At 41.3% G+C, this 23576-nt stretch overlaps 1 protein-coding gene across 1 annotated transcript in view; it reads right to left on the bottom strand.

The window, feature by feature from the left end:
- Window positions 1–23576, bottom strand: part of METTL8 (methyltransferase 8, tRNA N3-cytidine) — a 40191-nt gene that overhangs the window by 14775 nt on the left and 1840 nt on the right. Inside the window, 5 exon segments of the mRNA XM_063118307.1 lie at window positions 1991–2040; window positions 2933–3056; window positions 3059–3083; window positions 8075–8166; window positions 11179–11337. Of these exon segments, the coding sequence (XP_062974377.1) occupies window positions 1991–2040; window positions 2933–3056; window positions 3059–3083; window positions 8075–8166; window positions 11179–11337 (450 nt within the window).

The following is a 23576-nucleotide window of genomic DNA, read 5'->3' as shown; positions in this document are numbered from 1 at the left end:
ACATCAAATGATAAACATGTCTCTGTGTGAAAGCATACTAAGCAGTTTGAAGATTATAATCTTAAATCACATTGACCAGGTTTACACATAACAATAATCCAGAGTACAGGTTGAGTATGGGTTGTTGTTGAATTGTGGGATGTCATTATGTGCAAATCCTGCAGTATGATTTAACTATGGGTTGTTAACCACGAATAACACAGAAGGACAACCCATGGGTTGTGAACTTGTTTGTCGTTAACAACCCACATTTAAGCCATACTGCAGGGTTTGCACATAATGTAAACCCACAATTCAACAACAATCCATACTCAATGCGTACTCTGGGTTGTTGTTACATGCAAATCAGGTAATAGCTTAAGATGGATAAATAATACTCTTAGAGAGGCCACACGCCTAAATTACTGGAGTGAGAAAACAAGTTGCAGACCTGGTTTGCATATAACAGTGGCAAATCTTGGGTTAATTAACCTCATGCCTGGCATTATGCCCAGTGTGTACTACTGTCATTTTGAATATGCAACCTCCAATCAGCCCAATCGGAGTGATATGCAAACCCAGACACTATAAGTTAATCATGGGGTAAACAACCCAGAGATAACTTAAGAATTAATTGTAGGTTAACTGTGAGTTGTTTAACCTATAATCAATCCATAGTTTCCAGGTTCAGATGTCATGAAATAACCTCCATCCAATTAGGCTGATCAGAAGTTGTATTTCCAAAATGGTGGCAACACACACTGGGCACACAACAGAGCAAATTTGCCACCATTACATGCAATGTAACTTGCAATTTGCCATCTTACATGCAAACTGGCCCATGAAGATTTAGTTCAATGGACAAGAGAATTCCATCCAGATACACTATTAGCTCACAATATCTCTCTTTCAACAGAGGGACAAGAATCCTGGCAGAGTCCATTATCCACTGAAATAAATGTGGAAGTCTAATTGCAGGAATACCATCTGTGCTTCACATGGGTTTAGCACAATGGATGCCTTTTCAATAGAAGTTGAATATCTTTGCAGGGGGGAAGGAAAGTATGCTTTTATTACAGGGGTAGGCAACCTGCAGTCCTTGGCCTAAATTCATGCTAAGCTGGCCCAATGCAGCCCTCAGACTAATTTCACTCCCTCTGCATACAATAAATTCATATCTCTAACAAGAGCAATCTCTCTCTTCCCTGGCAGCTCACACTTAGGCGAGGAATCATAACTGACAACTATTCACCATTTATATTCTCTCTGAACATTGACTGTGGCATGTTCATCACTTGGGGACTGTAACATCAAGAGGTAAGCTCAATTAACCACCACATAGCAAACACCACAGACAGAGTTTTCATACTGCTTCACCACACCTCAGAACACAATGGAACTACTTTACACATTCAACTGTGAATCATCGTGCTGAACAAATGACAGGAGATCAACATTCTGGTATGAACCAGACTACTGTCAGAGGACCTTCTGGTCATCTGTGTGTGTGTCAAGAACTGGTGCTCAGCACTACTGTGCAGGATCAAAAACACACCAGAGATTACATCTTCATTAGTAGTTGACTCAATCAGAAGAATCAGCTTTCTTCATATTATTATTATTATTATTATTATTATTATTATTTACATTTATATACCGCCCCATAGCCGAAGCTCTCTGGGCAGTTTACAAAATTAAAAATAGTGAACATTAAAAAGAAATATACAAAATGGAAAACCATAAAAAGTATAAAATACAAACAAAAACAGACAATATCCATTTAAAAACAACTATTCTGGGGTCAGTTAAAAAACTCAGCATATGTTGTTAAATGCTGTAAATGCCTCGGAGAAGAGAAAAATCTTACTGATGGAGATGTGCCCTTATTGCTGTAAGATCAGCTGAGCAAGTACACTACTATCACAGACAGTGAAACTCCTTAACACAGGTTATGGCAAACCAGCTGTTCTCACAGGATTATTGTATTACTTTTAGCTCTGGAATGGCTTACCGAATAGCTTTCAAAATGGGAAAAACACTGTTTCCAGCACCACAACCAACCTGGAAGTAAAAAAAAAAAAGATGCAAAAAAACTTAGGAACACATTAAAATTTATCTTCCTACCAATTTCAAAATTTATAACACTTATTTGCTCCTTAATAAATCTTTAGCAATTTACACAAAAAAATCTATAAAAACCAGTTAAAATACATATATTGGGCATTTTATACTATATTTTGTACTTGAGTTTTTAGACTGTTGGTTGTTTTATTATGGTTTTAATTTTTGTGAACTGCCCAGAGAGCTTCGGCTATTGGGCGGTATAAAAATGTAATAAATTAATAAATAAATAATAAAAGGTAACAAAACAACTACAACTACCAAAACCAAAAATAAAACAGTTCCCCTCCTATCATTGCCTAAGCGCAACGTTTTGAGGAGAAAGGCTTCAACTTGTTTCACATGTCAAGAAGTTACTTTACTTACCGTAGCCACTCAAAAAATTATGGATTTCTTCTAAAAAGCTCCTGCTTTATCTCTTTTTAAAATGTATTAAAGTGAATAGACATACAGAAAATGACATACAAAACCCATACTTAGCCTTAACAGAGAAGCATATATTTTAGGCATAAAAGAAGCACATATTTTCAAAAGATTTGAATGAGATCTTACTAAAATGCTGCTACTTTATCACATCCCAAAGACTTATTCAGAACAAAAATAATGACATTTAGGATGTTCAACGAGACTTGAATAAGATTAGGTAAGCAGACCTCATTGGGTTTTAAAGAGCAGTTGAAGTTAAATAGCAGTTGAAGTTAAGGAGAGAATGTGTACTTGATTAAAATTAACACTTTTGATCAAAGCTGAAAATCATAACCTTTAGCCATATTCTTCACCACCAAACCCCCCCAAAATAGAGCACTAGATGCAGAATTAAGGCCTACTGTACCTCTAATATTCGGTAAGCAGCATCACTGCCAGGAAACTGTTTTCCAAAGCACTTGCCCCTTTCGTCATCAGCTACAGAGTAATCATAACAAGTGCTGAAATTATTTCCATGCACAGAAGAAGCTTTTTACTAGCTTCGCTCTCGTACTTGCCTAGTTTAAAAAACAACAACACACACATACACATAAAAACATAGCCGACATAAAAGAATGAAAAAAATAATAGTTAAAACTAAACATTGCCTACAGGAGAAACAAGTGAGCATGCAGGCAACAGGTAATCTGGATTTTTGATTGCCTGTGATAAAAGTGATTTACATTATATTGGCAACATTTGCACATAATTCTAAGCCATGGCTTATGTTAACCATGGTTTGTTTTCCAAAGCATAAATTGGGCCTGTTCGCACATCACTACAGCTCACTGTGAGTTTATTTCTCGATGAAGCAGTTGTTTTGTCCGGGCACCCACGAGTGCCATTTCTGCATGTTGCCCACAGGCACCCGGCTTGCCATGCTGTATGGATCCAGGTTGCTTGAGAGCTAGACAATCTTCAAATAACCCTAAAACAAGGCATGGATTTTTTGAGGATTTTCCAATCCTGCTACTTGGGTTTGTACCACACAACAAGCCACAGTAAGCCAGGTGCCAGCATTGACTCATAGTAGGCTGTTGTGACGTACAAACAGGCCCACATCAGGGCTAAAGCAACAAACCATGGTTAACATAAACCATGGTGTAGCATTATGTGCTAATGGTTTATTATTGGGTTAAAACTCTGGGTTATTTCTTCCTCAACCATCATGGAGCACAACCCAGGCTGGAAACAAAGCAGAAGTGGCGAGTGGTCAGGAGGCAGCGTGCTCACTCACTCCCACATAGCCCAAACTAACCAGGGTTCGTCCATTACATGCAAACCAGGTTGTTTACCTTCCTTTTAAAAAAGGAGCTACTCCTTGCCAAATAAGCATGCCTGAGAAGCCCTTGCTGCCCATGCTAATAAGCACACAAAGTGCTTGAAAGTCTGTCAGTTTAGTCATTCTGCTTCTTCCTTTCTGTACCAAGGTCCTTCACAGTTTTCCTTTTTGGTAATATTGCAAGACTTCGGAGAAATGCTGTCTTTTATTTATTGCTTTTTACAGTGATTTCTAAGGTCCTAAAATAACCTGCTCATTAGTTTCAGCCTGGCTCATTGTTAACAATAAATAGGTCAAAATGTGCTGCCACATGCAGAAAGAAGATGAAGCTTTTGGAGGAAATATTATTGGCAATCCTCACCTATTCCTATTTTAAACATACAGGCATTCACTGTGGGATAAAAAGAATGGTTCTTCGAGTTGAATATATCTTAGCAATAGGCTACTGCTTGCACACTGATTATTTAATTTCCAGTGAATGCTAACAATGTTTCAATTAATCTTTAAAAGACTAGGAAGAATGTCATTTGCAAGTTTGTACTTTTTCCTATTTTAGAATTTAAGTGGAAAGGTTATATGAAAAGTAAACTTTGAATATGTACATCAAACTTCATTGGCCAGGGGGAAATTGGGGAAATGGGGTTTGCTCAATGAATTAAGGGAAACAGCAAGATGTACAGTCACTATAGCAGTTTTATAGTGTAAAGCTACAGCTCCCAATATGCCCCAGCCTATCTGGAAAGCACCCGGTTCAGGAAGTCTGCTGCAAAGCAACCCAAGGTCATCCCATTGCTGATGAGGCATTTCAAATCAGGTTTGCCTCATCTGGACCCAATATTCTTAATCAGTCAAACTATTACACTGGCTCTTAAGATCACAAAGTATCAAATTGTTTTCAGCTCTAGGCAGATTTACAAAATGGCAGCCTTGTACAGTATGTGTTTCATTTGCCCCAACCCCTTCCTCTCCTAATCATCTAGTATGATTTACTCATGACCTGATATCACAATGTTATACTTTTTTCCCTTCCCAACCCAGCCATCAGTGGCAGCTAACAATGTGGAATGGGGCCGAGGAGGCACACATAACTTTGGCTGTGTTCGGATGACACCTTAAACCACGGCTTTAACCTTGGCGAATAAGGTTTTTTGCTTTGTTCACCATGGTTAAAGCCGTGGTTTAATGTGTCTTCTGAACACAGCCTTTGTGACATGGTTAAGGCATGAGAGATTACAGAGGGAGAAGGGAGAATTAAACACGCTGCTGCCATTTTGGGCAGTAGCCACAAAATCAATGGAACATCCAGTGTAAAATCTCCGAAACAAGGAGGTATATAATTCATCATGGAGGTATATAATTCATCAGATAGAATTTAATTGTCCATGTACTCCATTACAATTTGCTAATGAAGCAAGCTGGCATATATTAAGATATTATGCAGACTGAAGTAGTATTCCCATAAAGATTTATGCACTTTCCCATCCTCACTTGTCAATTTTGATTGGTAATCTTGGAGAATATATTTAAAACTCTATGGATTTAAGCCTATTCTCATTTTGGAGGGAAAAGCTGCCTGGTATATTAAATAGTACCATAGTGATATTTTAAATGAACATATTGAATATTATCAGGTATCAAAATATCACAAAAGTATTTTTAATTGTTTGATGGTCAGCTATAGGGTCAATTTGTGCAAAATTTGGGGATAACTTTGCTAGAACGTGGAGCTTTTCAATGTGCAGATTTTCTTTTCAAGCTGGATCTGTTTTTCTTCCAATAATAGTGCAATCCTATGATGATCTACTCAGAAGTCGTTCAGGTCAATGGGACATACTCCAAAGTAAGTGTGCATAGGATTTCAGACTCATGCTTTTCTCTTAAGTCCCCCACAGTGAACCTAGATAACAGCAGATAGGAAAAGAATTTATAACAGGCTCAAAGTATTACTTGAAGTGTGTGTGCATGTGTGTGTATGTAGGTAGTGTAAACAGATTAGTGAGATTTAAAGGGAGAATGTGCACAAGCTGTAGCTGTAATTTCATTACCTGTTGTTAAGAGTTAATTTTTAATTGTTATTTCACTGCACTTTAGTCAGTACTTTATATTTTTAAGCTACTTTCAGAGCCACATTTTGGTTGAAAGATAGGGTAAAAATTTAAGAATAAACAATATTTAAAGTATTGGAAGAGAAGGAAAAAACCTGAGGATTCTTCTAAGAGTCAGGCACATAACAAGTTAGAGCCAAAAAGATGCAATTATATTATCATTCAATAAAGCTCAATCAATCCAGACAAGACATGTGGTTTGTGGTATGTAGCCCACTGACCATGAAGTTATGAAAATGATTGTTCTGTGTGAAATCATGCTCCTTCCAAAAGAATACGCTCACATTCTGGGAATGCTCCTGAATGCTCAAGTGTAAGCTGCAGCCAGGAGTGCCTTTCTCCACAGGTTTAGTCTGCCAGCTGCACTCCCTCCTACCACTGCTTAGGAAACGTCTAGGCTTGACTGCCATTAAGTGCCCCACGTGAGGTTGCCCTTGAAGACACAGGAACATCGTACAGTCAAACTATCCATCTAGCCTTGTACCATCTACTCTGATGGGCAGTGGTGCTCAATGGTCTCAGTCAGTGGTCATTCTGGCCTGATCAGTGCTACCTGATCTTTGTTTATAATAACCTAAATAGTCTTACTTGTATTTTGTATGTTTTACTATTTGGGTGTGTGTGTGAAGCTACTTTAGGTTTATTTTGTAAAGAAAAGTGAGGTATAAATGTTTAATTCAATAACCAACAAACAAAGAAACAGGAATGCTAGGGACTGAACCTGGGACTTTCTCCATACAACACACAATGTCCTCTACCACTGAACTATATGGCCCTTTCAAGATCATTTAAACACTTCAGCTGATCCCAAACACGACGGCTCCGCTTCTGCCTGGAGCTCATTGATGGGAACACACTGCACCGATGTTAAAGGATGGGTTATAATTTAATGTTACAGCAAAACTGAAGGTGCGGAAATTAACCTTTAAAGCCCTATATGGCTCAGGTCCAGGATATCTACTCCAACATGGTCAACTCTGGAGATTAGGCCCTGCCCAGAGACCCACAGCTGTCAGAAGTAAGATGGACTCCAACTGGGTACTGCATTTGTGTTGTGTTTTTATTGGTTTGCCTTATAACTGTAAGCCACCTTGGGGTTGCCAGTTGAACTGAAGGACGGGAATGTTATAAATGAATAGAATAAAATAAAAATATGAACGGGGGGTGGGGGGGAGGTTCAGTACCATATCCTGTGTTACAGAATCTCACCATCTCTCAAGAGATTGACTACTAAATCCAAAGGCCCTTTTCAAAAAGCCTTGAAAAAGCCTTTTCCACCATGCCTTTGGGACAAGAACTAAAGCCTGTTCAAGTTTTGTCTCCTGGTTGTACTATATCTTAATTAATGTTTTCGCTTTTGAATTGGAGTTCAAATGCTAAAACTTTGAAAATTTGAGCTGAACGTTAGGGTATAAATGTTAAGTAACAACAAATAATTATTTATTATTTATTATTAACATAAATTCTATATTGTTTTTCTGCCCCCCAAAATGGTGCTTTGTAGTACAGTCCTCCCTGGAACCTGCCTCTTTAGACTTATATTTAGAATTATATTTTTGAATGCTGTGCTAAATCCCTTCTCTTTTCCATGAATTAAGGCATCCAGAAGGGCAGTACCACATGCTATTTTTTGCATATTCCCAGTTACCCTAGGTTCTATTGCTGTTGCTACCCCAAATGATTTGCCAGAATGACAACAGCATAAATGATTTTACGAGCAGCAATATGAAATTGCCTCGAAAGAATTAAGATGGCTTTTCATTGGTTTTGTTGGTGTGACGATTCCAGTATTAGGCCAATACCTATGAATTCTACAGAAAAGTACATCATCAGCAGAGCTTTATAAAATCAAATAAAAATTTACATTACATTTTTGTAACAACAATGCACTTTCTATGATCACCCCAAAGGTCAATGCACAACAAACAGAGAGCAGATGAGACCATGTCTGGAGGTCAGGGCCGAATGAAATATTAAAATTGCAAGCTAGTAGTGAACCAAGGTAATATCTGTCATTGTTAATTCAAAATATAGGAAAACAAAGAGACCATGGCATTAAGAATTAGCATGTAAACAGAAGAAGGGCTGTATTGTACCATTTACTTTTTAAAGGAAATTTTACCTTGCAGCTCTGACAGGACTCTTACGAGTGAATTCTCTAAGTTTTTTTCTCTGGCTTTTTCCTCTTCTTCCTGTGACCACTGCATGTGGTCCCTGCAAAAAAAAAGAGAGAGGAAAAGCTATTTGCAAAGGGGGGGATATGCTTTTTATTTTTAAAAGCTTCCAAGGCCTTTTCTTTTCTTCCCTCCCTTAAGCACCACATGTAATCAACTGCATTGTATATTCTAGATACTTAAAAAAAAAAAAAAAGTAGGCCTTGATGCACTCTGGAACTCCCACCATTCTTATGTTCCATTCTTTTGCTTTGTTGAGTGTTCCAGCAGGCTCTGTGCTGACAGCTCTTGGTAATGCCCTCTCCTCACAGTCCCTGGTAGTGCTTGAGCATCTGAATGTCTCTGTGGTATGTTGTCTTTTTGTTGCTTTCTCTGTGGGACATTTCACAGACTTCCTCTCTGCCCATTCTTTCGTCTGCAATGATGGAAAGTGCAGGGCTGCATCCGTTATATAGTTTGTCATCTTGAATATATATATATAGAGAGAGAGAGAGAGAGAGAGAGAGAGAGAGAGAGAGAGAGAGAGCAAGCTGTGAGCTCATAATCCGTTTTTGTACTGTGGGATTCCTGCATAACGGTGATTCATTATGCTGAAATGATACATTGGCATGTTACATGCCAGCTACCCTACGTGGTCACCATTTCTCCACAGATTGATAAGCTATAAAAATCTGGTCTCTTGCTGAGTGAAATCATGCCATACAGCTATGTACAGAAATGTACTTAATAGTAATATGGAGTAATGTGATAAAAGAATATTGCATTTGGCTTTTAAAAAAAGAAAAAAGGAAAGAAACATTGAAATTACTCCCATGTGTTAGTGGACCACTAAACACAAGCAAAAACAGCATCCAGAGGTGAGTGGCGTGGAGCTTTTAATTACAGAGTGCAACAGATGGATTTGAGAGGGATAAAGATTTAAATCTCTCTAGTCAAATAACGGGTGTTCAAATGTCAGCCAGGCTAGAGTAAAGGATTATTAGAGCCAGTGCCACACCACAGTATTATGCCAAAACAAAGTGGAAAATGCTGAGCAATGTAAGTTATTCCCCAGGAATTTCAGTTCTAGGAATTCAAAGCAGCTAACAGTTTAATGGTTAAGGCTTGCCACAGAAGCAAACAAGCATTTAGAATTGTTATGATGGCACACCTCCACAAAAGCGAAGATTACACTGGAATTTCAGGGCACATATGTCAGCATAATTGCTTAAAATGATAAAAAAAAGCCTATTCAAATGTCAACTATCTGAGATGGTACAGTTCCCTCACAAGATTGCAATGTCTTGATTTTCATATGGAAACCAGTGCCCAGATAGCATACACTCATTAAAATCACATTCATGTCAAAAACTTAGCAGTTAGATGTGAATGACTGTGTGTACGTGTGTGTATACATGTGTGTTTGTGTGTGAGAAAGCTATCCTTTCACATACAGAGGTACTTTATTAATCTCAATCTCTCTCTCTCTCTCTGGCCATGGCTAGACCAGGCCTATATCCCAGGATTGTCCCGGGATCATCCCTGTGCATCCAAATGACACACAGGGGATCCCGGGAGCAGGCAGGGATGACCCCTACATTTGCATGGGATAATCCTTAGGTCTAGCTAAGGCATCTCTCTCTCTCTCTCTATCTCTGAGGTAGCAGGTTATGAGATGAGTCAATTTTCAAAAAGGGGTCCTTCTTTGAATCCACACAGGATCACAAGAGGGTCCCCTTTAAGCCACTTAAGTGTACCCTGAATTCTAGACTCAATAGAATGCAGACACTTGTATAAAAAGATGGTTTTTTCACCCCTACTCTGCAAAAAGAGCTTCAAAAGTTCAAAAATGTGTGAGGAGAGTACAAAGGAAGGGCTTACTATCAATGACATCACTACCTAGGTGAACAGTTTACTTTAAATATTTTATTATTACGTACATTATATCCTGCCTCTTATATCTTTTTGTATTCTCCTCACACATTTTAGAACTTCTGAAGATTTTGTTGCAGGTAAGGAAAGCTGAGACAGGAACCTCTTGAGTAAAACATGGGAGCAATTTCCTTGACTCCTCATGACATAATAGATCAGGAAAGGGAAAGCTTTTTTTCTGCGGAGAGCTGCATTCCTTTGAGTGTAAACTGTTGCGGATCACATGTCAGTGACGGACAGAGAGATAAAGAAGAGAGGGAGAAGCTGCCTTTTCCTCCCTGCCTCTCTTCCTGCCATCCTCTTTTCTCCCTCCTTCTCCACCCAGGGAAGGGACAGATTGCTCATGCCAGAGGTCTTGCCCCATCATGGGCCAGAATGAACTTTGTGTCTGAGATGGTGGATTGGAAGGGATGGCAGATTGTACCCATCGAGGGGGTTGGACTCAATGGCCTTATAGGCCCCTTCCAACTCTACTATTCTATGATTCTATGATCATTGTTGCTGCTGCACTACCATATCCGCACCCTGCCGGCTGTAGTTACTGCTGCTACCTCAGCCCACTAGCTTGCAGTGGAGTGCCGTTGCTGCAGCAAATGCGGTTTGACTTTAAACAGCATTTAATTATTTATTCATATTTATTATTACATTTCTACCCCGCGTTTTTCCTCCTCCTGAGTAGCAGTTGTTTGTCTCTCTAAATAAGCTTTCCCCAACCTGGTTGCCTGTCAGTTTGGTTAGACTTCCATCACGACGAGAGTTGTGAGTCCAAATGACTTGCAGGGAACCAGGTTCGGGAAGGCTGCTCCAAATGATCTGGTGAAGAATAGATTTAACACATTTTATTTGCATCTCAGGTTCCATCTTTCATTGGTGACTAGCAAAAACATGCAAATAGCATCTACACTGGGTTGAAATATAACCGGTATCTCCTGACGAACTTCAAAGCCTACTTAGGGAGATTAGAGCCTCTGGGCTCTGAAGGCATGCAAATGCCACACAGTAAAAGCTTTTTATAGTAAAGATATAGTAAATTGTTACTTTCTAGATCGCGGGGCCTGTTGAGTGTTGTATCTTCACCAACGCCCCCCACCTACATTAAAAGTCCAACGGCTGATGCTGTAGCAAGGCACTTTAAACTTACCACATGTTATGATCAAAAACTTTATCCGGATCCAACAAAATACGTGAGCCCAGAGGAGTGGTTGGTCGTCTGTTGCTCTGGAATCTCTGGGGTATCTTGCCATTCCTCAGATACGGAGCAGCGAATCTTTTAATCCACAGCATGTCAACAAAAAAAAACCTGAAAACAAAATTAATTAAAAATAACAGATTTCCTGTAACTTTTATTAATTCAGTTACCTATAAGAATTCCTGCCTGTTCTGTGGCAACATCAGTGTTAAGTGGGTTTTCTGTGCCCTTTCCTGTGGTTTTAATTAATTTTCAAAAAGTACCCTATCACTGAATTGCCAATGAAGATATTAGGATTTCCCTTTTCAATGTGCAGCTGCATGCATTTGGTACCAGAGGTGGAATATTCAAATACCAGCTTGTACACACAGTAAGACTATAGTACATTTCATTAATTAAAGGGCAATTGCCCACTCTTTAATAATTCTCCCAAACTGCCACCTGCGATGACCATCTCAACAAGTTTAACACAGTAGGGCAGCACGATGAGCAACTAGTATAGCAAAGTTTATTTTTGTGAACAAATATTGCTCCAGAACTACTCTGGGTCGCTATCTGATAACTGAGAGGTTTCCTGCAGTGCAGTAATTGAAGAAAGATCTATTTCAATTTACAGACCACTCTTGCAGAAGACAAGGCAATCGACTGCAACAAACTCACCCAGGAGGTCTACTCATGTGAGCAGTGCATCATAGGAGGATAGAACACTTGCAAATACATCAGCAACATCTCTGAACAGGTATTTCTCCTTTACAACCTGAAAAACCAGAGGAGGGGGCAATGCTGCAAACTGATGCTTGGACAGTGATCAAGAATGAGTAAACCAAAGGAGAGTATTGGGAGTATGTAGTGCAGCCACTGCACTAGCAGGAACAATCACTAGCACAATGAGAAGCTAGCCCATACCACCATTTCCCGCATGGGACAAGTGAACGACGTTCACAGAAGGGCGGATTGCCAGCAATGGATACCGTCCGATAGCTGCTGCTATACTATAGCCCAGGGTCCCCAAATTTTTTTGGACCTGTGAGCACATTTTGGGAATTTGAGAAACTGCTGTGGGCACCGCCACAAAATGGTTCCATGGAGGATGTGGCTGGTCACAACATGGCTGCCATGGCAGCATAGCTAGTCAAGATGAGGAAGAGAGAGATAGTGAGGCTAGAAGCTGAGAGAGAGGGTGGGGGGGAAATGGAAAAAGTTGCTTCCCGGCCCACTCAATCTTCTTTCATCTACCCAGACCATTCCCCTTTTGCTCTCTCTCCGTCCCAGCCTCACCCCTTGCTATTTCTCTCCTGCATACCTCTTTACCTCACTTTCTCCCCTCCCCCACTCTACCCCTTTGCCTCGCTTTCCCTTCCTGTCTGCTGAACAGCGGGAAATTCAGGTACAGGAAGGAGAACCTGGAACTCTAATTTTTTTTCTTTTTCTTTTTTTATGAAAAACCCCTTTTTTTTAAAGTGCAGGGAATGTAGAAATGTGCATGTGCCATTGGTGGTACCCATGGGCACCGCATTGGAAACCCTGCTATAGCATGTCAACGACAAGTAAGTAGACTGTGTATATTTCCTCCAAGAAGTCCTCTAAGTATTTGGTGTGGGCGGGCAGGGGAGGAGGATAGTTACATGTATCCCTTTGGAGTCTGAATACAGGTAATTCCCCACCACCAATGAGTACTACCTCAGACTCCATAGCTGCGTTCGGACAACACTTTAGCCAACAGAGAGGAAATAGTCCATTCCACAGACGGCTAATCCATGCACGCCTTTGGGTGACATAGAAGTGCCGCTCCATGGTAAAGAATGCCTCCTCTCCGTGGAGTTGTCGTCTCTCCCCACCACCATTGGTAGGCCTTCCCCATTGAATGGTGGTGCTGCTTACTGCTTACCTTACCGGTGCCGCCATTATGCGGGGAGGAGCAGAAAGCAGAGGACAGATGAGACTCCCAGCGGTGGATGAATCCCATCTCCTGTCAACAGGAGCCTAGGAAGAAGTCCCGATGGAGCCTTCACTCCTGTTGACAGGAGAAGGGATTAATCTGCTGCCATTGCTAGGCAACCGTGGCACCAGTCAGGGGAGACACAGCGCCTGTGGTTGTCAGCGAGTGGTCCTACGCTGGAGCGCAAATCGAGGGCCCTGACACATGAGGAGACTGGCCCCAAGCCTCCTGCTTCTGCGTCTCCACTCTGGCAAATGTGATGTCAAACGACGAGCCACATCATCCCATGACGTGGCTAGGCGCTGACGCGCCCTCAGTTGCTGCCATGGCAACAGGGCAGGGCACAGCTCTAGAAACGCTGCCCCCTGCCTTGCTGCCACGGAGATCACTGAGAAGGATGCATCACTGGGAGGGGATCATCTCCAGTGCAAGGCGATCCTTTCTCCTGACAGCAGCGCAGAAGAGGTGCTGCCGGGAAAAAGGATTGCCTCGTACTGGAGAGGCATCCTTCTCAGTGATCTCCATGGCAACAGGGCAGGGTACAGTGTTTCTAGAGCTGCCCTCTGCCCTGTTGCCATGGAGATTGGGGCAACAGAGTGATGCACAAGGTTCCTTGCTGCTCCTGTCATGAGTAGCTCTGATCCTTGCGCGTTGGCTCTCCTCCCCTTTCACCTCAGCCGAAGGGCCATCCAGTGCTGAACCTTGCGTGTAGGTCCGATCTCGTCAGATGGGTGCCTGCCATGGTTGGATTTTTCATGTCCAGCTGCAGGAGGCATTCTCTGCCCTTCCACACTCCATTTGGGGATCCCCTCGAAGGGATGGAAGGGGCTCCTTCTATCCCCTCGAGGCGATCTCCAGATGGATCAGCAACACATGGGGCACTGCAACTGGCAATGCCCCACCCAGGGACGGCATGTTCCCATGCTGGCAAGCACTTCAGGAGCCCCAATCGCAATGGTGCAAAGAAGGCGCAACTCCAGGGGGCTCTTGTCAGTGCGCCCCTGCTGGGGTGTGGGTCCTGGGCAGGTGCCCAACCAAACCTTTGATGCCAGCCTTGCTGGTGCCCTCCAGATATTTTAGACTACAACCCCCAACAGCATGACCAATGGCTGGGGATTATAGGAGCTGTAGTCCAAAACATCAGGAGAACACTAGGTTGCCTACTCATGGCATAGATAATAACAAGGTCTGAGCCAGTATAAGGCAACTCCCTATGTTCCTAATCAGACTTTGGGCCTGCCACTATTTCTCTATTTAACCTACCTAACAGTGTTATTGCAAGGATAAAATGGGATGGGGAAGGAGAACCATGCATGCCATAGTTGTATAAACAAACAAAATCCCACATTTTTACATTAAACTGGATTTATTTGTCAAATGCAACTCACTGTTGGTGTTTTTAAAACTCCAACTTGATATAGATCTATATGATCCTATTACAAGCTTAGTAAAATGCTTTCTCCCACTCCCCCAATGCAGGTGAGTTAAGTGAACTTATGAAGGCCCAGGAATGCCTCTGGAGTTACCCTCATATAATAAATTTCTCCACTGCAGTTGTGACTAATGAGAAATTTGCTGGGCAAGAAGCAAAATGTGCAATACTAAGCATTTGCTAGAGACAAAGAGACTGTGATACACACAGTACATTCATATCAGATTGTTTTGATTGTTTGCTTTAATAGGAAGGCTTCCAGAGAAAGAGGCACATATATACACACAAAATTAAGAGGCTTCAAGCATTGTGCCTTTAGAAAAATAATAAAAAATATTGGTCACAGAAGAAACATTCTGCTGCTGTGGTAATACATTGTTCTTCTGCTGGACATTTCTCACCCCATTTTTTATTTATTTATTTTATTTATTTTATTTATTTATTTATTTATTACATTTTTATACCGGCCAATAGCCGAAGCTCTCTGGGCGGTTCACAAAAATTTAAACCATTAGGAACATAATGAAACATCCAACAAGCTAAAAACCCAAATACAAAATACAATATAAAAAGCACAACCAGGATAGAATCACACAGCAGAAATTGATATAGGATTAAAATACAGAATTAAAACAGCAAAGTTTAAATATAGATGTTAAAATACTGAGAAAATAAAAAGGTCTTCAGCTGGCAATGAAAAGAATACAGTGTAGGCGCCAGGTGGACCTCTCTGGGGAGCTCGTTCTACATTTCTTCAAAGTATTTCTTTCACAGCTCTTTTTTATGGTTCCAGACATTTAAGCAAAGATGTCAAAGGCAACGTGGGAGGGGGAATAGTACACACACTCACACGTGTGTGTAAGTGTGTGCATGTCTCTCTCTCTCTCTCTCTCTAGGTGATTATTTCCAAAATTCTATCATGAATTTGTAAAAACAAAGGCTCAGTACTTGAACAGTGCATGTCTGAAATTATTTCTTAGCATAAAATTCAGCCCTTCCATAATTTACATTGTGATTTTATAAGACTGTTTACTCTGGTTTTGTTAGGGTGACTATATGGAAAGGAGGACAGGTCTTCTGTATCTTTAACAGTCGTATAGAACAGGGAATTTCAGTAGGTGTCATTTGTATGCACGCAGCACCTGGTGAAATTCCCTCTTCATCACAACAGTTGAAGCTGCAGAAACCCTGCCCTCTTTAGTTAGAGTGACCAGATACAAAAGAGGGCAGGGCTCCTGCAGCTTTAACTGTCCTCCTTTTCATATGGTCACTCTAGTTTTGTTCAAAAACACAAATACATACCTCCCTACCTATACACACATATTCACAGTGCAGTCTCTAAAAAGGCTAGAGCAGTGGGGTTGCTTGAGCCACTAGGCTAGCTAAGTGGGTTTCTCTGGAGACCCTCAGTGATATGATCAGGGAACACTTCTCTTTCCTTCTTCCCTCGACTGCAATCCCTGGTGGATAACTATTATTTATAACAATTCACCAAAAGAATTATGGGGACTCATCATGACATTTACCTGTAAAACAACCAAAACAGACAAAAACCTCATTGGACTACGAATATGCCGATCCTTAATCCAGTCCAGATTGGAAACACTATTCATTGGCTTGGCAACGGAGCGGTCAAAGGGAGGGACCACAACTTAGTAGTAGAGCACAAACTTTGCAGGCAGCCAGTTCCAGATTCAACCGCAGCAATGCCAGTTAAAAACCGATCAGGGAGGAGAGGAAGGGAAAGACATCCACCTGAGACCACGGAGAGCCACTACCAGAACACACAGCACTGAGCGAGATGAACCAGTGGTCTGAGTTGGTAGAAGACAGCTTCCCGTGTTCCTATGCTTTACCTACGCACAAATCGAGAACTGTTGGGCAACCAGCTTTTGAGAGCTTCTGTTATTGCTAGCGCTCAGACTCATGTTTTTCCCCCATCCAAGAACCCAAAATGAGGTGGGAAAGGTGAGTGGGTTCGCATAAAACACTACACCATGTCATTGTTTGTTGAAATCTGCCTTGTCTCGGTTCACAGAACATGATTACCCACACTCATGGTTGTGTATGTGTTGAGTGTGGGTTGTTATTGAACATGGGTTGCTGTGTTGTCTGAACCCAGCTGCAATAACAACCTGTGGTTTGTTAACCATGAACAACACACAGTTCACACAACCAAACAATACACCATGGGTTCTCTTCATTGGTTGCTTGTGATTAACAAACCATGGTTTTTTAGTTCAACTGGGTTCAGACAATACAACAACCTATGGTTCAACAATCCATGGCTCTACAACCCACAGACAACCTATACTCAACTTTGAGTGTGGATTATTGTGTTGTATTTTCTCAGTCCCTTTGTGGCACTGCAGTACTGGCATGTAAAAAGACTTCTTTTTAACTGTTCTTGCCCATTGCCTCTGAGACTGGCAAAACAACCCATGAACAACTAACAGTTCTGGGTTTGCCCACAATGATAACCCATAGTTAAGCCAACCACAATTCACAACCCAACAACAAACCATGGTTACCTTTTCTGGATTGATTGTGGTTAACAACCCATAATTAACCCATAGTTCTAGATTTGCACGTAATGACAACTCACAATTCAACAAACTGTGTTTAATTAAACCATTGTTAGTCATTACATGTGAACCGAGTCACAAACTACAAACCCATAGTTTGTTGTTGGGTTATGGAGTCTGATTTGTTTAAATCATGGCTTGTTGATGTCTGAACTCAGAACCATGGCTTATCCCTAACTTGTTTGCAGTACTGTCCATCCTGAAACACAGGCTTCCAGCAAGAGCAGCCAGAAAAAGAAACCCCTCTGAAGGTTGGCAAAATGGATGGGAGAAAAACAAACCAGAAATAGGGAAAGCAATTCATAGTTTGCTTGCTTGTTTGCATGACAACTCATGGTTAGGCAACAAACTAAGATGAACATAAACCATGACTTAGGCCATGCCAAATTGTGGGTTAATAAAGAACTATTCAGAGGTTAACTTTGGGTTGTTTAACCCACAAACAACATATAGTGTCCCAGGTTCGCATATCACATCCAGAGCAAGCCCAGTTCACAAAAGTTATATTCTTGTTAAGAGCAATATCTGCAATGGCCCCGAAATGAATTAAAATGGAAATAAGCCTACATGAGATAATTAGACAGATGGTCAAATTATCTAGCAGGAATAGTAGGAGAAAAAAAATGGAGGTATTCCACTAGCTAATACCTTTTTATGAGAGATATTATCTACTTAATGGTTAAAAGCCTGACCGCTTCAAGTAACTTAGGAGAATGAGAAACAAGCTATTTCACTGGAATTTGGAGGAAAGCTGTGAATATGAGTGATGAAAACTGGTATTGATCAAATGATTATGCTAAACAGAAAGTAGGATTGTGTAAGATTTATACTATAACACAGTCAAGACCATTTGTACTGCTTTGTGCTTTGTAGACTTCAGCCAGAATCATCTGAACATGTCCCTATACAGTACGGTTTTATTGCTAAATAAACAACATATTATTGTTCCTGGATGAGGCAGATTAACTAGATCCGTTTCAATCTGGGTTTAGGCCTGATTATGAGACAGATTGTTTTCATCACTTCAGTAAACACTTTTCACTAGGAACTGGAGAGTGTCTCTGTTGGTTCTGCTGGACCTGCCTGCAGTTTTCAATACCATTGCATTAACCATGCTATCCTTCTGGACTGCCTGGTCAGGAAAGGAAAGAACTTCAAAAACCCATTTTAGTGTTTCCAGTCCTTCAGAGAAGGGGGTGTTCAGAAGGTGGTGCTGGCAGAGTCCTGTTCAACACCCTGGACATTGGTCTATGGTGTCCCTTAAGATTCTATCTTGTCCCCAAAGCTTTCTAACATATACATAAAGCCACTGAGAGAGGCTGTCAGGAGTTTGGGTTTTGATGCAACCACTATATGCCGATGACCCCCAACTCTCTCTTTCTATCTCTGACTGGGTTTGGACATTGCAATAAACCACAATGTGTTAAATAAACCACAATGGCTTATTTAACCCATCCTGAGTTATCATGTCATCTGTTGGGAGTGTTTTAATCCACAATAGCTTATCTGGCCAAAATAACCCACCATGATAGCCCACAGTCTGCAGCGTGGGCTATGTAACCCGTCATGGGCTATCGTGTTGTATGGTGGTCAAGATGGGTTATTTTGCTGGCCCACAGAGTCTCCTGGCAAGAGCAGTCAAAACCACTGCCGCAGCTCTCCTCTAACCAGCAGATCTCCGTTTCCACAATCTGCTTAGCAACTGATTGCAGCCCAACCCTTCCCTAACACTTCTCCAAGTGTCAAACACCGTCTCAGTCAGGTGGCGGCAGCTGCACATGGTTATCATTTTGCCTTGTCTGCATCGTTGCCAATGGATGCTGTGTATGACATTTTGTCCCTCTCCTGAAAATCGCCATGGATTTTTAGCCATCACCCCTTTTTTGGCAAAAAGGGTCTTTCACTTGCTCGAGTTTTCAATGGGCCTCACGTGCATCCCTGCTCAGGGAGGCTGTGTATGAAGTTTTGTCCCAATCCTGCAAACTTCCAGCACTTTAGAGCCACCAACCCATTGTCGGGGTGATGCTAGAAGTGCTGAATTAACCTTTCCGCTCGCTTTGGGATATTGTTAAAAAAGGTTGCTGTGCTGTGGTCAATGGGTGAAACAGCGCCACAGCTGGGGCAGGAGGACTGCAGCGGGGGATGACTCAGATTATGCACAGTAATAAACTACACTCTGTAGTTTATTTGTCTGAGCATGTGGAAGTTAACAGTAGCTTATTTTCAAAATAAGCTACTGGGAGTAGTTTATTAACTCATCGTGGCTTAAAGAGACATCTGAACACAGCCTTTCTCTCCTTTCTATTTAAATCCAAGAAATCTGTTCAAGTTCTAAATCAGTATTTAATATTGGTAATGGGTTGGGTGAGGGCAAACTAACTGAAGCTTAATCCAGAGAAGACAGAGGTTCTCCTGGTCAGAATAATAACAACAATAATAATAATATATCTATTTGTTACCCGCTTCTCCCTCTGGATCAAGGCGGGGTACAACACAAATGCAAACACCATAAAATACATATCGCTAATTAAAACATTTTAAACTAATACATTATTAAAAGCAGCACATTATTAAAAAGGCACCTTAAAATTCAAAAGGCCAGTCAAAAAGATTCAACCTGTCTTAGATGCAGTTTGGTGTATTCCAGGATACCAGGTTTCAGCCGTGGCCAGGAGTGCCTTTGCACAGCAAAGGCTAGTGTATCTGTTTCTGGAGGCCTCAGTAACACTCTGTTTGGACTACTGGACTATGCTCTATATGGGGCTACTTTTGAATGCTGGAGTCAGACTATTTACTGGGGCCATTTCAGGAGAATGCAGTTCCCTTGATTCAACAGCTTCGCTGGTTATCAGTCCCTTTCTGGACGTAATTCAAAGTACTGGTTATGACCTATAAAGCCCTACACAACTTGGGACCAGGCTACTGAGAAACCTCATTCTGCCATATGACCCATCCCAGGTTTTCAAAACCTCAGGAGAGGACCTTCTCTTTGTCCCACCACCATCAGAGGCCCATTCGGCAGGAACATAAGAGAGGGCCTTCTCAGTGGCTGTGCCCAGGATCTGGAACTCCCTGCCAAGGGAAGCCAGGAAGCAAAAGCATTTTTATTCAGCCTTCTAAGTTGAACTGTTTGCTGAAGTAGGTTTTTACGAAATCACCTTCACCAATGCACCAGGAAGCATCGTCATGTAACCATTTCAGAACAGGCCCAACCCCAAAAAAATTCCGAACAGAATCCCTTTAGCCAATTTTCTCATAACAAGGTTACTTCCAGGGAGAGAGCAGACTAAGAAGAGAATTCAGTTTGCCCCTTATGACAACGCTGCACTCTAAATTGCCCACCCCAGCTACATTATTGTGGGTTGAGAGCAGACAGAATCATGTCAACAGGTCTGTCACAATCACATCTATGTTTGGCCCTGTGGTGTATATGAATTGCCAGATACTATAGAAGGCTTAAAATACTGACTAATTGGATTGAAGGAGCCTAACATGCACCCACAGTTAGGAACCATTTGGTAAAGGGCTGCAGGTAACAAACATGGACCTTTTCTTAGAATACAAGGATAGGGGATGCCGTGCAATACATTGAAAGAAAAACGTTGTTTTGTTACACAACGCAATCTGTGAAATCTGCTGCCACAGGATGTGGTTACAGAAGACAGTATGAGTGGTTTCAAGAACAAATTAATAGGTCAAAAACCTTTGAGCAGAAACTAAGAAGCAGGGTGGATAAAAATCAATGATTTTTTTAAAAAAAAATCAGATTTTTTAAATTTAAATTGGATTTTTTTAATAAAATGCTTTTTGAGGAAAAATATATCTAAAGATAGTTTTCTATTTAAGATACATTATAGTCCAAAGGTTATTCATCATGAAATAAGGATTAGTTTTTAATTATGAAGCATGAGGCTGTTTAAATTTTTGGTAAATGAATTCCATTAATCCATTCACAATGTCATGCTCTTCCAGAGGTTTCTGTAAGATTATTTTTCTCCTTCCAATAAAGTACAGTAGAAAAGTTGTCCAAATATGAATGATTAACCTATTAAACTGGAAATAGTTCACCTCATAATAATTTCATAATTATCTATCTATGATGAGTTTCTAATAGTATAACCAAATCAGTATTTTTATATATATATAACTGTAAAACTAATATCAAAAGTTGCTATTCTAAAAATCAAACCTTCATCTGGTTGTAAATATTAAGATTATACCATACCAGCAAGAATGAGTCTTTGGTAACTCTGAGCTGTGTAAAATATAGCGAGGAAGACTGCACTTTTGGGGGGGGGGGGGGGTTCACATGATTAAATTGAGTCTTTCTGAGTAGTGACTTAAATTGTGATTTAAATCATGATTTAAATCAAATTGATTTAAATCAAATCCACCCTGCTAAGATGGTCATGCTAAACCAGCTTTTCCCAATGTGAGGGATCTACACAGAAAGAATAATACTCCAAATGCTCTTTCCCCCACATGTTCCAAACACATACAAAGCTATGGTGGTAGGCCCATGAAAGCAACACTGGAACTCAGAAGGCTCTCCAGACGACACACTAACCCACTGTGGATTGCTCAAACATGCGATCCCCATTGGGTTAGCATGTCGAGCGGTGGGAGAATTCCTTCCCCACAGTGGATCAAGCACCAATACCCAATTTCTGCTAGATGCTTAGTGTGCATCCTTGTTGGTTCCCATATTGTGTAACACAACCCCCATTGTTAGATCACTGTTTCAGAAAAAAAAAATTATGGCAACCATAGAGTCTGCTGGCAAGAGTGACCACTACTTTTGATTATGCTCTTGCCACTGTGTCCACATCCTATGGTCGTGTGGCTGGGAAGGCTGCCATGATCTGGTTGCACCGCAACTGGGGATATGTGGGCACCATGGCGGGAAGCCCAGAATGTATTCACGAAGTGGTGAGGGATAAGTAAACCATGGCTCTCCATGGGTTAATGGTTGTGCAGCGGGCATGTGCGTTGTGGTTTTCCTACCACTCCCCACTTCATGGATAATTTACCCTCCCTTCCCCTGTGATTGTGTGAATAGGGCCTCTGTGAGTGAGGACCACACAAGATAAGGAGCACTCCTTCTGCAGAGAGCACCACCATTACAGGAAGCTTTTTTTGCAGAGGGAGCGGTGTAGGGCTGACATGCTGGTCAATTGATAGTGGCCAAATATTGTCAAACAGTCTATGAAGCCAAGAATGCCACTGTTTAGATTACTGTTTGCCTTTTTTAATGTTATGAAGGCATCATTTAGTGGCAAGGACAGTTGTGAGGGCTGCTTGATCTATAAGCTCAACACCACTTCAGACTGCAGTACTGGACAGAACGCCTCCTCCCATATGTACCCACCCTAAGGCCAATCACAGAAGCCAATCTCCAACTGCCCTAACATTCTGAAGACGGCAGCAAGAGAGAGGGCTTTTGGGTGGTGCCCCCGCACTCCAGCTCTGTAATGCTTTCCTTAGGAAAGCTTGCCTGCATCCCATTTTGCTATTTTTTATTTTGGTGTCAGACTAAAACTTTTCAGTCCTCCCAGGCTATTAAAGTCTTATAGTACTTTTAGGACACAATCCTATTGGATTGCCGACTGCTAGAGGGAATCCCCCAATCTCCCCCAGGCTTTATCCTACTGGTATACTGTCGGCACGGCAGGACGAGCAATGGAGGTGATTTTCACCTCTCCATCCTCCTTTGGAATTTTCTCCTCTAGGTACGCCTCTGAGCCCTTCCACAGGACTTGTGTGGCCGGGGCTTGAGAGGCTCCAGAGGACCCCAGCCTCTCATCCCTTCCCTGCCCTCCAGAATGCCCCTTTTTATCCTTCCCAGAAGTTGTCTGAAGTCGCTTTTACAACCTTGGGAACCATTTGTTGTGGTTCTTTCTGCTACTGCAAAGAGATGGAGGAAGGGAACAGAACACAGAGCCCCCCCTCCCAAAACCATAGAACGGGTACAGCTTCAGGAGGGAGGCTCTGACATATCCTATGGCAGCTGGCTGCTCTGTCCATGTTTAGGATCTCTCATTTTAATTCCTGCTGTGAGGTTTTAACTCTTGTACTTGGTAGTTTTAGATTTTGCATCTGTACTGCATTTTATTCTGTGTCGGCATGTTTATTGGCTTTATGATGTTTTATTGTTTAAATTGTGATTGTATTTTATTATGTGATGTTTTAAATTATACTGTACAACATCTAAAGAAATCTGTTTTCTGAGGTATTTCAATAATTAAATAAACCTGTGCAGGCAACCCAAGCATAGCAAAGCTTGTCCTACTGGTAACCTCTGACAACAGCAGGTATATTTTCTAACACAAATAGGAACACAAGCAGTCATCAGTGTCAAAGGTCAGTGTCTTATGGCACAATCCTGTGCATGGAC

This window comes from Elgaria multicarinata, chromosome 2, assembly GCF_023053635.1.
Source record: "Elgaria multicarinata webbii isolate HBS135686 ecotype San Diego chromosome 2, rElgMul1.1.pri, whole genome shotgun sequence".
In the NCBI taxonomy this organism is placed as follows: Eukaryota; Metazoa; Chordata; class Lepidosauria; order Squamata; family Anguidae; genus Elgaria; species Elgaria multicarinata.
Note: the sequence above shows the minus strand (reverse complement) of the source record. Positions and strands in the feature narration are given on the sequence as shown.